Genomic DNA, 14,844 nt, shown 5'->3' with positions numbered 1-14,844 from the left:
ATATATATATTTTAAACCAAACACATTTTTTAATTTTTTCAAAAAATCAAACAATTATTATATATCCTTCCACTTTGGAGAACATATACTGCCTCAAACAAGGTTCTATTTGTTGTAAACTGGAGGTTTCAATGTTTCCATTTGTTATTATTATTTATTTCTTAGCAGACGCCCTCATCCAGGGCAACATACAATTGTTACAAGATATCACATTTTTTTACATACAATTACCCATTTATACAGTTGGGTTTTTACTGGAGCACCTTGCTCAAGGGTACAGCAGCAGTGTCCCCAACCTGGGATTGAACCCACGACCCTCCGGTCACGAGTCCAGAGCCCTAACCAATACTCCACACTGCTGCCCTGTGGCGGAGTGTCCCGCCCCTATTTATTATTATTTGTATTTTTGTTTGCGGCGCGGGTAAAAGCGCCGCGTCTTTTGTTATTATATTTAAAAACCCCGTGAGGATGCATGGCTGATCAGCTACTGATTATTTAACTAGCTGACAGTCATGCATCCTTACCAAACGCGTGCAGACTCTGGCCGGGGGATAATAAGATAATTACCAACTAGTTAATCCCTCGGCCAGAGTATATAAACCAGCAGCACTCTGCACTCGGGGTTGAGAGTGTAGAGGAGAGTACGGGAGAGCGGAGAGAGAAAATAACATTTAAAAAACAATTGCTAAAACGTGCTGGATTTCCCAGCACATCACTTACTTGTTTGTTTGTTCATTCGTTTGGCCCTTGTGCCCTTTTGTTTTGTGTTGTGTTAATTTGTTTAATATTTTGTTTATTAAATACGCTGAGTGCACTAACACTCAGCTTCAACCGCCCATCCACTGTTTGGTTTGAGTTACTTCCTGGTCCGTGACGTCATCCACATCACCACTGCGAGCCAGACTGTCACATGCCCGTTTATTTTTTCCAGTGATGAGCGAGTCATCATTGAAACAAGGTGATTTACTCCCATGGGTTTTAGAGTGAACTGCAGTGTCTTTGCCTCCTTTTCGATATCTTTTAATTATCGATAAAAATTAATTATTGCCATTTTTATATGCTTGATTTAGGGCTAACATTGTGGTTTATGTCAGTGCTGTTTACACAGTGATTGAGACCCACACGGAGGTCAACAAAGCTAGAAATGGAGTACTCTTACCCAGCCGAATTACACACTGAAGCATAGAATTCTCATACAGACCATTTAAATGTTCAAGAGAAACTGTTTTTAAGTCGATTACCATTTATCTTTGTTTAATCCAATCAATAAAAACACCAGCTGGACAAGCAGTTGTTTTTTTGTGTTTGCCTTATTTTTGTTTTCTTTGATTTCATTAAGTTTTTGACTTGTTAGATCTTCGTGTCACTTGCTTTTTTTCAATAGAGGTTTTTCTTGCAATTCTAGCCACTTGTCTACTGTCATGCCTCTGAAAAAATCAAATGTTACGAAAGGAATGTCACTAACTTTAAAAAACTTTATAAGACCTCTCACACCAGTGTGTATTTATTGCAAGTTTAATGTCGTGTATTGATAATTTATTAATCAAACTGTGCTTAGGCAAAAATAAGTTTCATCGTGCTTTGTAATATACAGTATATCTGCATGGTTCAAATTCCTCTACAGCCAATCAGCATGCAGCATCCGAACATTATATCCGAATATAAATACTTGTCATCTTTGTGCTTCATTTCATACTGAAAAACTGTTTTAAATTATCAGAAAAAATTATCTTGTGTCCTCTGGTCCTGGTTTCTGTACTGCGCTTAAAGTATTGGTTAGGGTTAACTATGCCAACACCTTTTAAGATCTTATAGACCTCAATCAAATGCCCCCTGATTCTTCTTTGTTCTAGGCTAAATAAATTCAGTTCCTTCAATCCATATTTGCAGCGTGATCCTAGTCTGGTTCCTCTCTGTTGAATTCTCTCCCGGGCCACAGTTTTGATAATGTGGTGACCAGAACTGAACACAGCATTCTAAGCGCTGTCTCACTGGTGCAGTGTACAACCCCCTCATAACCTTAATTGATTTTGATCCTAATTGTATGTGACTACCATATTAAACTGTGACATTCAGTTTAATTTGCTACGGTTCTGCCCATTTCTGTATCTGCTCTACATCGTTTTTGATTTCCGCAGTAGCTGAAAGCATGTTGGCCACTCCCCCAAGCTTTGTGTCGTTTGCAGATTTTCAATTGTGAATCCATGTTGGCTCTGTCCCACGATGCTGCTACACTCCTAGTTTCCCTCTAGTGATTGATTTTACATGTTATAGAGGTGAGGCTGATGGGTCTGTAGTTTCCTGGTTCCTCCATATCTCCCTTTTTAAATATTGGTATTACAATTGCAAAGTGCCAGTCAGCTGGACTTCCCCTGTCTTGATTGATTTGTGAAGTCCTTGCCAGGCTCCCTGGTTTTTTTAGGCACTCTTGGGTATATGCCATCTGGACCAGGGGGTTTGTTAGCCTTGTAGCATTGAAAGAGTTTAGTGTTGCACTATTTCATGAAATTAATACTTTATTTTTTTTTCCTTTTAACTAGCAGTTTATCAGGATATTCACCTCAGTCTGTTGTTTTTTGCTCATGTCTTTTTAAACCCTGTTTTTTTATACACTTTACTGTGACCTTTCAACTGTCAGACCTCTCTCTCTCTCTCTCTCTCTCTCTCTCTCTCTCTCTCTCTCTCTCTCTCTCTCTCTCTCTCTCTCTCTCTCTCTCTCTCTCTCTCGTTTGGGGCTGTGCTGTACTCAGAATTAAGTATCCACAATGTAAATGGCATGTCTTTATTTAGGAAGAAAAAAACTATTTTAATACGGTAATACTTTTCTATAGGGTAAAAAAATAAAAAATAAGAATGCGTTTTATTATGGACACATCTGAATGTCGAGGTGTTTAGGCTTGATTTGAAAAGACCTTCACACGACATGAAGATGTGCAGTAGGCCTGAGCTCCAGGTTTCTTCACCCCAGCAGCATAGCAACCACTGCAATGCTGATCTGTCTGTCCCCTGACCTGCCAGAGAATCAGAGACCCATTTAGAGGGCTACCAGCTACCATTACTAGCAGGGGGAAACCCTTACTGCACCTTAATAGCAAATTAATTGCTTGTATTAACTTTCAATTGTAAATACCAGAGGATTCTATATCTATACGGCTGACCTTGTGTCTTCAGGGGGTCCTGGGATTTATCTTAAACAAAATCAAACCATTTATCTTTAACTAACTGGGATTTATAAAACAATTAGGTCCCTTTTAGGGAGAGAAAGAGCAAGAAAATAAGATGAAATATAGAGGTAAAGAGAGAAAAACAGTGAGATATATCTAGATATGTGAGAGGGGGACAGGGAGAGGTAGACAGGAAGAGGGAGTCAGCGAGAGCCACAAAGAGAGAGAGATTTGTCATTGGTGCAGAGGAATAAAGAGAAAAAGAATGAAATGAGGAAGAGAGAGAATAATAAGAAGGGAGGGACACTATGTGTGAATGGATTGTAACCAGCAGTTACCGTGAACGCAGAAATGAGAAATAGATTTACAATGAACCTTTATTTAAGAGACAACAGTCATGAACTTGATAAAGAAGAGTAATTGGCAGAAATAATCTGGTTTGTAAAAGAACGAACAAAAACAAAGTCACGACATTGATTTGGTGTGAAAGTGAGATAAAAACATCAAAAGGGCAATACCAGCGAGGTGTAAAGAAAAAGACACACGACTCAGCTATTACACCGAAAACCACTATATACATGATGTAATACAAGGTGTATAGCTTAGATAAAAAGAGAGGGGGATTGGAGAGAGAGCAATACTGTATACAGAGGAGGATTAGAGAGAGAGAGAAAGTGAGATCTGTACAGAGGGAGAGTGAGCGGGAGATAAATACAGAGGTCTTAACAGAGAGGGGAGAGATAGAGATGGATTGTAAAATACATACAGATGGGGGTGAGGGAATGTTGCAGGGTGAAAGCCCTGCCAGAGTAATGTGTGTGTGTGTGTGTGTGTGGGGGGGGTGGGGTGTTGGGGGGTATTGCATTGGCAGGGAAGGGGTTAAATTCCCTGCCAGAACACACGTGGGAATGTGGCTGGAGCTGTCAATTGAATAAATGATGATTAGTTAGGCTCCAGTCACAGGTGTATAAAAAGGGTAATCACGGGTGTTAGTGTTAGAATTAATGTTGGTGATAGAGGTAAAGGTGCTGTGCTGTGCTGTGCTGTGCTGTACGTTTTGTAGAACTTTTGTTTTGGCCCTTGTGCCTTTTTGTTTTGTTAATGTGTTTTGTTTAGTGTTTGTAACTGTCTTATTTGTAATTAAACATGCACATGAGCACTTTGCTGCAGCTATCTAGCCTCTGAGTCTCTCTTTCCAGCTGCAACCTTTGCTGTGATGCTATCCTTACCACGGGGAGTGAGAGAAAAATAGAGTAATAGACAGTAAGATCTATATAGAGAGAGAGAAAGAAAGAAGACTGTGATCTATACAGAGGAGGGCAGAGAGAAACCAAGAGAGATTATTATTATTTATTTCTTAGCAGACACCCTTACCCAGGGTGACTTACAGTCGTAAACCAAAAATACATTTCAAGAATCACAGTACAAGTATTAATACCATTAAGAGCAAGATAAAATACAATGACTTCAGTTCTAGTAAGTACAAGTATATGACAAAATACGATTCAATATCAGAGCAGATAACAGTGTCAGTGATAGTTACATCAGGATAGGATTAAATGCAAAATACTACAGATTGAATAACACTTGTGGCAGATTACAGTACAGTACTCCGTAAAGTACAGGATTAAATGCAGTAAAATGTAGAAAGGGGCGTAAGAGAGAGTGTGGGGTGAGAGAGAGAGTGAGAAAGACAATGAGATCTATTCAGTGAGAGTGAAAGAGAGAAAGTGGGTGAGGAGGGAGAGATGGTGAGAGTGTAGTGGTGGTGATGCAGGTGTGTTTGTGTAAAACTGTCAGTTCCCTCCAGTCAGTGGTCAATCCTGACCCGTCTCTCAGCCCTGCTGATCTGAACTCCTTCTGTCTTTTCAGATGAATGGGTGACCCTGCAGACTCCTCAATCCTGACCTGTCTCTCAGCCCTGCTGATCTGAACTCCTTCTGTCTTTTCAGATGAATGGGTGATCCTGCAGACTCCTCAATCCTGACCTGTCTCTCAGCCCTGCTGATCTGAACTCCTTCTGTCTTTTCAGATGAATGGGTGATCCTGCAGACTCCCCCCCAGCCTGTGATTGAGGGAGATGCTCTGACTCTGAGGTGTCGTGACCGCTATAATTTTCATATTACCAGGGTTGTCTTTTATAAAGATAATAAAGAGTTACAGTCCCAGGCTGACACAGAGCTGAGTGTGGCTCGTGTTTCAAAGAGTGACGAGGGGTCCTACAAGTGCAGAGCGTGGGGGTGGAGCTACTACCATTATGGTGACTCTGCAGAGGTGCGGGTGTCAGTGAGAGGTAGGTTCATTCTAACATCACCCCTTCTCTGTCTGTAATGTCTCTCTGATAAATTAATATTGAAGTCCAGTCCAGCTGTATTAATGAATGTCTTAATAATTTAAAGTTAAATAAGAGCAGAGCTTTCTGATACGATAGCAAGGTCTTGTGTTCTGACAAGCTGTCTTGAAGCTGTAAGAATCCACAGCAGGCCATACCAAATATAGCAATATAGAGGCACAGGATAAATATCAGTAATTTAAGATCAAGCCTTTTTCTCTAAACCATTAATGAGAAACTTCCAATTACATGTTCTATATTTTTTCATATTTGTCTTAACTTTTATGATGTTTACAGTCATTCTGAGTGGTTCTGAGTCATGCTTTTCCTCAAATACTGCATTTAAATCATTTTTATCAGTATTAAAATCCACCTGGCATTGTCTGTGCCTGTACAGACCTAGTAGTCCGCTCCTTCTGGGTGCTGGGTACATGGTGCAGTGACAGCACAACTCTGCCAGTCTCACCTTGTAGAGCAGGAAGCAGTGAACATCACAAAAAGAGAAAGACAGAAAAACAAATACATTTACATTGGAAGCTACTTTATTTTTGTGTGCTGTTGCTAAAAACATTTGTTTACCATGATTGAGAAATTCCATCGTTAGACATTGCATAAATCTCCGTATCTCATAAAAAAAACAAACATAAAATAATACAGTTGGCAGAACTGCTTTCATCTGCTGTATCATAAACATTTAAACAGACTGCAGGGCTGAATAAGGAGACACTTTCAACCTCTCTAAATGATATCAATAGCTTATGAATAAACTAGTAGAAACAGAAGTTAGTAACAGCACAAAGACATCTGTATTATTATTTTTTTTTATTATGGAATCTGAAACAAAAACACATTGGAAATGTGAAAAAACAGCAAGTTATCAAAAGTGCCCAGCCATTTAAAGTGGAGATATCAAAAACACAAGCCAAGTTTCAAGAAACCACTGGGACAACCTTGTCCAGCACAAAGCAAATAGACACAACTGTAAAACCGATGGGGGCCAAGGTTGCCCCAGTTGTTTCTACTAACTTGGCTTGTGTTTTTTATACAAGTTAGAATACTGTGGGTTACAATACCACCCATTCACTCAACTAATACCACCCATTCACTCAACTAATACCACCCATTCACTAAACTAATACCACCCATTCACTCAACTAATACCACCCATTCACTCAACTAATACCACCCATTCACTAAACTAATACCACCCATTCACTAAACTAATACCACCCATTCACTCAACTAATACCACCCATTCACTAAACTAATACCACCCATTCACTAAACTAATACCACCCATTCACTAAACTAATACCACCCATTCATTCAACTAATACCACCCATTCACTAAACTAATACCACCCATTCACTCAACTAATACCACCCATTCACTAAACTAATACCACCCATTCACTCAACTAATACCACCCATTCACTCAACTAATACCACCCATTCACTCAACTAATGTCACCCATTCACTAAATGTATGTTTCTCTCCATTGTCGGCCTGTTGCTTTTTCCAAATCAAATCAGTCTCATAAATAACAAATTTAAAGTGTGCAGGAAATGTCTCATTCATGGTATAAGAAAGATTATGCACTGAATCTTTATTGTGTCTGAGAATGATCCCACCCGTGATCCAGAGGTCTCAAACACATTTTAAATAAGCAACATGTCTCAGGAGGTTATCAGTTGCCGGCTCATATGTGGGATTACTCTTAGTACACAATGAACATTCAGTACATAATCTCTCTGTATGGCTGTTAAAGGCATGTATCTAATTGTTGTGACAGTCAAACTATTCATTTGTGTATCTATAACCACAATGTCAGTCCTTAAGGCTGCACTGTCTATAGCTGGAAGAGGTTTCACCTGGTTTGACTCTCCACAGACCCTCTCATTGTGTTCTTGTTGTCTTGTGTCAGAGCTGTTCTCCAGGGTGACTCTGACAGCCTCTCCAGGAGCCACAGTGAAGGAGGGAGAGGCTCTTAAACTGACCTGTGAGGCAGCAGTGAACAAAACCCCTCGCCCTCAACTCCACTACACCATTGTGAGAGACGGGGAGCCTGTGACTAACAGCACTGACTCTGCACTGTACAGCATAGCCAGCACTGAGAAGAGCCACACTGGGAGCTACATGTGTGCTGTGGAGTCACAGGGAGTGAAGAAGAGCAGCCAGGAGCTACACATTGAAGTGCAAAGTAAGATCAGAAACTTTTCATAATTGACTTGATGATTGAAAGTGATCTCATAGATTATAATAGGTATTATTATATTCCCAGTATAGAACCCTTAATAAACAGATCACAGAATTGCCAGCAATATCAACACATTGGATTGGAAACAAATACACTGTACAGACACTGGTTCTGTACTATATTCAGTAGTGTATGTTACCCACTAATGTTTTAGTTTTACAATAGGTTTAATTACATTTAAAATAAATTTACCCAAATTAGTGTTAATTGAGTGATTAAAATGATGGTTCAAATAAAATGCAGTCACAGCAAACAGACATTGGAGTGACAGAGTGGCTGAAGGCTGTTCCTATAGAGCGAGTGTGAGCAGGGTAATGTTCTTGAATCCCTATCAGCTCAGTCAAGGTGTATGGAAGTCACTCGCACACACTTATACTGTACCTTCCTTCCCCCAGCGTCCTGGCACAGCGCTGTTGCTATTGGCTACAGAGTGAGCTTCACTCTGATTCATTTCATTGTGTTCACTCTGCTGCTCCTTCAATACTGCAGGATCCAAGGTGAGACTCCCAGTCAGTGCACACATTTCACCTGGCCTGTCACAGCACACATGCAGGCTTCTTCCTGTGATTTCTACAGTGTGAACAGCACACCCCAGTCTTAGGGATAGTTCATTAAAAAAAAATGATTTCCTGATTAAATATACACAGCTAATTTACAGTGTCCAAAATAGACATTTAGCAAGTTTATATAAACACATATAACACAATTATAAGAAACAAACTGAAATCAATCTGCGTATTTGTTTTCCAGGTTCCCTGTGTATTGCTGGTGGTACATCACGGTAAGACAGTATTGACCAGTGTGTGTCCAGCCAGGGGGCAGCACTCGCTATCTCTACCTGTCATCATCCTTTACAGCACTGAAAATGGAGATGGAAACTTTCTGATTCACTCTTTAAGAATCCCTCTTGCAAACTCACCTTCACTTTGACCTGTGTCCTGAAATGCTGTATTGGGTTAATTTGGCTTTTTTGGTTTTCCAGATGATAAAGATTCATTATCATTATTCTTTGATTCAAGTTCAATCCAGGGTATTTAAAAAATAACCCTTTCATCAGTAATGTCACAAAGCTGCTGCCTCCACAGAGTGTCTTTACTGTTGATACACAGCTGCTCCTTACCCTGAAATGCACTCTGTGATTTCAATGGGACTTGATTACTCTGTCATCATCCTTTAAAGCTTTTGTTATTGCTGCAGTTAAACTCTGAGCCCTCCTTGTGTGTCTCTGACATCTGTCTCAGGAAAACCTCAGATCAGGATCAGGAGCAGTCAGCAGAGAGGATTGAGCTCTGCAGCCGTGTGCAGCACACTGGAGTGGAACTGCAATAGTATTGCACTGTCGTACTGAAGATCAGCCTGACTGCCATGTTTTAGAACTACTGTGAATATCTGTTCAAACTGCGGCTGTAGTTTACAGAAAATGACCATTGACTGGGGTATTTTCTAAGACCTCAAAACAAATGGATTATTCATTGATTGTTTGATTGAATTCATTTATTTAATAGATTGCTTGATTGCACAGTGTAACTTGAAGTGCATTACTGAACAATGTATGTATTCATAAGCTATTCTGTAGTCAATAAACTGCTTTATTCTACTAGTGTTGTTCTGTATTATTAATGATACACCTTCAACATGTATTTGAACTTTCAACGTATTGGGGGTTTGAGGTAGCAAACAGTCATTATTATAGATATTAATGGTAATTAAATTATATGTTTCCTAACCGTTGGAAGGGGTGTGTTGTATTAAGAACATAAGAAGATAAGAAAGTTTATAAACAAGAGGAAAAAAGTTAGAAAAACTTGTCAGAAATTGCCGAGACTCTCTATACAGCTCCAAGAGATTTGCTGTTTTCATCACTTAGAATTACCATCTGTACCAGTACCAAAAGTTTGAAACTTTCTTGCAAAAAATGTGAAAAATATATATAAATACGTCTTGTACACAATGAGATATAAGTCATCAAACTCAGTGAAAAGTGTTACTCTCCTTCTTCTTCCTCTTCTGTTTCTTACTGTTTAATAGTGTGTAGCGACTTTTCAAACAGAAAAGCTAAATAACTGGACATGTACCAATCATGTGATCAAAATAAACCAGGGAAAGCAAGCAGTTTGATATCCATACCATTTATATAAAACAATTTATTTATGTTTTAAAACAGCACATATAGCACACACACAAAATTACCATTGTTTGAACTTGCAACATGAGGTCTTTGAAGAGCCCAGGCCTTAGCCCGCTGCGCCACTGCGCTGTAGTTGAAAAACAAATCTAATTATTGGAAACAATCTCTTAACACCTGAAATTTCTGTGTTAAGAAATACATGAGAAAGGATAATACCAGTCTGAATCACAACTCCATCCATTACAGCCACGACCCCTGATCCACAGTAGACAATGCATGCAGGGTGAACGATGCCAGCATTGGAGGGACTATTTCATTAGGTTCTGTATTTAAAATGAAATCCTGCTTATTAATTCACTTAGTTTTCCTGCTGAAACTGCTCATAGAGTCCAAAGAGTTTATTTAGATGCTCACCCTTTCATGCTCTTTAAACTAATGTCATCAGGAATAACAGGTGTGGTTTTTCAGATTAAAGCAGACACACTTAGGGGAGATCTGATTGTATCGGAAATGCCTATTTTGTTTCTGTATGATAAGTGTCATGTGTATGCATCAATGGTCACACAATCTGTCACATACAATCTGTGAACATATTGCATAATTTGACTTGTATTAGCATAACGTTGGGGGGATATTTAATTGTCACGTACTGTATTGATCAGTGCTATTATCCACTAGGGGCTGCACTATCCTTTTCAATTGCACCTTGTTCGGTTTTGTTTGTTAATATTCAATTAACTTTACATTTACAATTGCACACGACTGTATATAACTTGCAGAGGAATAGTACCAGTAGGTCTTGGCTGCAGTATCCTGATCCCTCAGCATTGCTTCTGCAGTATTCTATTAACAGACAGAAAACAGTGTCAATAACTTGAATTTTTACACTGCGTCTTTACTTGTGCCCACTAGGGGGAGCTGCACCTGTTAGAAGTTATACTCCACAACTACTACTTGTCAGACTGTTTTTGAAAACGGGAACGTCTATGACAAAATTCTAAAGAAAATGTTATGTTAGGAACAACACCATATAGTGCCAAGTATTGCATGGTGACGTATCTTTGTAATGAGGGAATTTTGATTTTGAATTTCCTTTTCATACCTCTTTAATGAGTCCATTATATATATTTTCAATGCACGTTAAATATAAATCTTTACTTTTAATACAACCAAAAGAAATATCCGAAGACGGGATTAAAAAATATATATTATCCCATATATCTGAACAAGAACATGGTGCCTGCCAAAAATGTGGGAATGTAAATGTTGATCTTAAAACATTCCATGTATTGCATCAGTGTGTTAACTATTCCTTCCACATTTGTCAGTCAAAATTTGAATAGTGTCTATTATTGTTGCTTATTGTTGCTAGCTTCACGGAACTCTTTTGAACATGCTGTACGCACACACAAATCTGCCCCATAAACGGTATGGAAAACTGTTTTATTAGACTTGTAAAGCCCGCTGCAACTCAAGCCGTCCCGCCTCATTGCATCTGAGTATGCACAGATTTTGCGATCAGTTTGGTTTGACGTTACAGTTCAGTTTTTTCCCGACTGGGTGTCGCACACTGCTAAGACTGAATTACTGACCACAACTAGATACTGGTGATTACTATGTATGCAGATTTAATTAATACTGCCCTGTACACATTTTTGTAGTAACTTAGCCCAACATAGCGACATTATGCCTGGCATCGTATGCTGATTAGACGTCAGAGACAGCGCCGCCAGGCAATCAAAAGAAGCGCTTAGTCTATTAATTTAGCTATTGACCATTTACACCGTGCAAACGTTTCAGGCAGCGTTTGGCTTTTTGTATAGTTTGTCTACTACACTTTAGCCTGTTGCAAATAAAATCCAACTTGGTTTTTATTTGACTTTGGAGTTTTTTTTCTCAGCGTGTGGATCTAGGGGCTTGTGATCTGTGACCTATTGGAGATCGACGCACCGGTTACTTCTGTTTTAGCGCAGTAAGAAAATATACGCTGCCAGTAGATTGATAATGAACAGGTAAACTGATAATTTACCTTTTGATTAGTTTTTTAGGCGTTTACTATTCAAATGTGCACATATCTGGTATTTATGAATTCGGGACACTCAGAGCATTCCAAGGCTAATGTATTTTTACCTGTGGAACTAAAGCTGTCAATATTCCGTCATCTTGTATGACAAGTTACATGACAAGCTACGTCACTTAAACCTGCTTCACCATTGGTTGACACCCTCATGACTAATCGGTCTCGGTCAGTCTTGGTCGGCAACCGCTGCACACAGATTGATCACATCTGAACGAAACTGCGTCTGAAAAAGATTCAACATGTTCAATCTTCAAATCTGAAGACATCCCGACTGAAATAATCTTGGTTTTAAGGGCACGCACACTGATACGATTCATCCAGACTCTGTACGGCCAGTTGAGATGAGATGAGTCGGGCTGTGTGCGGCGGGTTTAACTCACATGAGTTTGCTCGACAGAGGTGGTTTTAGTTTTTTCTCGCTGCGAAATTGTATTCGACATTTGCATGGAAAACTGTAGCGAGTGTATTTCTGGTCCTAGCGCCATTCCTTATCCTATTCAAGTGAAGTCAAGCTGTCTACTGCACATGCTCTTGGCCCAAGTGATCATAAAAACAAACCTTAAACGATTATTAAATGAAACGATGTTGCCTCTGAAACGACAGCGTAATGCTGCAATATTCCACACATTGTGGAGTAGTGGTTAGGGCTCTGGACTCTTGACCGGAGGGTTGTGGGTTCAATCCCAGGTGGGGGGACACTGCTGCTGTATCCTTGAGCAAGGTACTTTACCTAGATTGCTCTAATAAAAAAACCCAACTGTATAAATGGGTAATTGTATGTAAAGAAAAAAAATGTGTACAAAATAATGTAATTGTATGTAAAAATAATGTGGAATCTTGTAACAATTGTAAGTCGCCCTGGATAAGGGCATCTGCTAAGAAATTAATAATAAATATATTTGTATTACCTATAGCAGATATTGTCTATCCACTAGCCAAGCAGTGATGGCAAAAGACCCTGGCTTTACATGTTTTAAATTCAACTTTTCAACCCATTCATTGGTTTTTATTTATTTCAAGTTATTTATTCTTTTTGTTTTTGTAAAAATGGTTTGTTTCAAAGAAAAGTTTTTTTGTATTGCTGTTTTATTTAAGAAAATGTTTCACAAAAATATTTTTCTAACAAGCCAAGAACTAAGTGGAAGAAAGTTGTTTTTGGTAGTTATTTTATTTATGAAGATGTAAAATAATTGCCATTTTTCATTTATTTTTTATAACAAGTTTAGACCATTGATAATTAAAGTGGTGCAAACTTCATTTTCTCACAAGTTATCTGAGTGTGTATTGACGCTCCTTTAAAGTCACGATGCTCCATTTTAACAGGATTTCTTGTTTTTCCCTTGAGCCTCTGGGTCAGTTGGAGCTTGTGTATATCACACCTGGGCTCACTAATAATTACAGGTGCAGCAGCCTCGTCTTTGCTGCCACCGTCTCTGAAATAAGAAATTATCATGGAAAATCACCTAGCGAATATATTTCACATGAGTAAGCCGAAAACTTTGTGACACATGCAAATTAGGCTATGACGACATTAAACGTCACAGGGAACCCTCTTCTATTGGATGGAATCTGCATTAGTTAGAAAACTGTTCTTTTCCTCCTATGTCGCTGCTGTTTATGTAGCAATTTTACCGAGTAAATTATAAACTCACTCGATACACGGATGGAAAGAGGGCTATAGTGACACTACAGATAAGAGACTGGCTATGGGGATTTAACACCAAAACAGTTCAAAGTAATATGTGTGTAGTTGTACTGTAACCCGAGGGCTGAAGCTGAAATAGCTTGTATGGAAGGGGTACAGACTGATATAAATTAACAAGGAAATGTGAGTTACAGTAACAAGAACCATGAGGAAATACAAAAATAATGACTGAAAAACACAGCAAACCTCATTCCTGTGCCTACAGACAAACCGAACAATAAAACAATCATATTAATACGAATTAATAATAATAATTAAAAAATGCACATACAGTACATTGCAGGGGAAGACCACACAGTCATTGTGGAAATAAATAAATCGATTCTTCAACAAGCAACCCCTTTGGTTTGCCATTGCTGATCCACTCTGATGTCTTGGAGCAGCTGAAGCAGCATGCCTGTCCTTGCTGCTGTGCTCTCTAAAAAGCAAGGGTTCTTTGAGGGTTCCTCAAGGAACCTTAGGGTTCTATTGCAAGTTTTTTTTTCTCAGTAAGGGTTCGTTTGGGGACCTCTGGTTGCTCTGTCTAATATAATATCGCAAAGGGTTCATTTTAGAACCCTTTATATCAATACATTGTAAATTGTGCTCTACAATATTGTTGTGCAAACCGCAATTTTTAATACACAATACATGATGAGAGAAAAAGTCTGTCATAAAAAGGTAAACACCATAAATGGTTATAATTTTGTACACGGTATTGAGAGGAAATCAAAGAGCAGATCATATTTTGCCAAATATTTAACTAGAATTTATAATAGTATATGTATGTATAATATATGCATTGTAGTTTATCCATTTGTATCCATCTTGAACAGAACCTTTAATTGGATAAATATGTAGGAAAAACCCATACGACGTTCAACACGATAATAAAACCTCAGGGCGAGATGCCCCTGCACAACACAATACAAAAATAAAATAAAATAAAATACATTATACGTTCTTAATTTTCAATTCAAATTCGTTGCAAATGTGTTAAAGTGTGTGTTTTTTTCCACACGATACGTTATTCTTTAAATCTTAATCATTTGTAAAACGAAAATCACATTTAACAACACATGTATGAAACACACTAACTAACATGTTCTGCTTTGTGTTTATTTATTATATCGCTGGCAAAAGGCTGTTTGAAATGTTTTTAATACTGAATGTAGAAAAAGCGCGGTCCGCGAGGAA

General features: G+C 38.6%; 1 protein-coding gene across 1 annotated transcript in view; it reads left to right on the top strand.

Annotated features, from left to right (window-relative positions):
• Nucleotides 1–9,352, top strand: part of LOC131725031 (Fc receptor-like protein 2) — a 30,385-nt gene extending 21,033 nt beyond the window's left edge. Inside the window, exons 6-10 of the mRNA XM_059018386.1 lie at nt 5,197–5,457; nt 7,423–7,698; nt 8,151–8,252; nt 8,506–8,536; nt 8,997–9,352. Coding sequence (XP_058874369.1) covers nt 5,197–5,457; nt 7,423–7,698; nt 8,151–8,252; nt 8,506–8,536; nt 8,997–9,084 — 758 coding nt within the window. The 3' untranslated portion in view covers nt 9,085–9,352. The remainder of the gene's footprint in view (nt 1–5,196; nt 5,458–7,422; nt 7,699–8,150; nt 8,253–8,505; nt 8,537–8,996) is intronic.
• Nucleotides 9,353–14,844: the final 5,492 nt, after the last annotated feature.

Source organism: Acipenser ruthenus, chromosome 59, assembly GCF_902713425.1.
Source record: "Acipenser ruthenus chromosome 59, fAciRut3.2 maternal haplotype, whole genome shotgun sequence".
Taxonomy (NCBI): domain Eukaryota; kingdom Metazoa; phylum Chordata; class Actinopteri; order Acipenseriformes; family Acipenseridae; genus Acipenser; species Acipenser ruthenus.
This window is presented reverse-complemented; position numbering and strand designations above follow the sequence as displayed.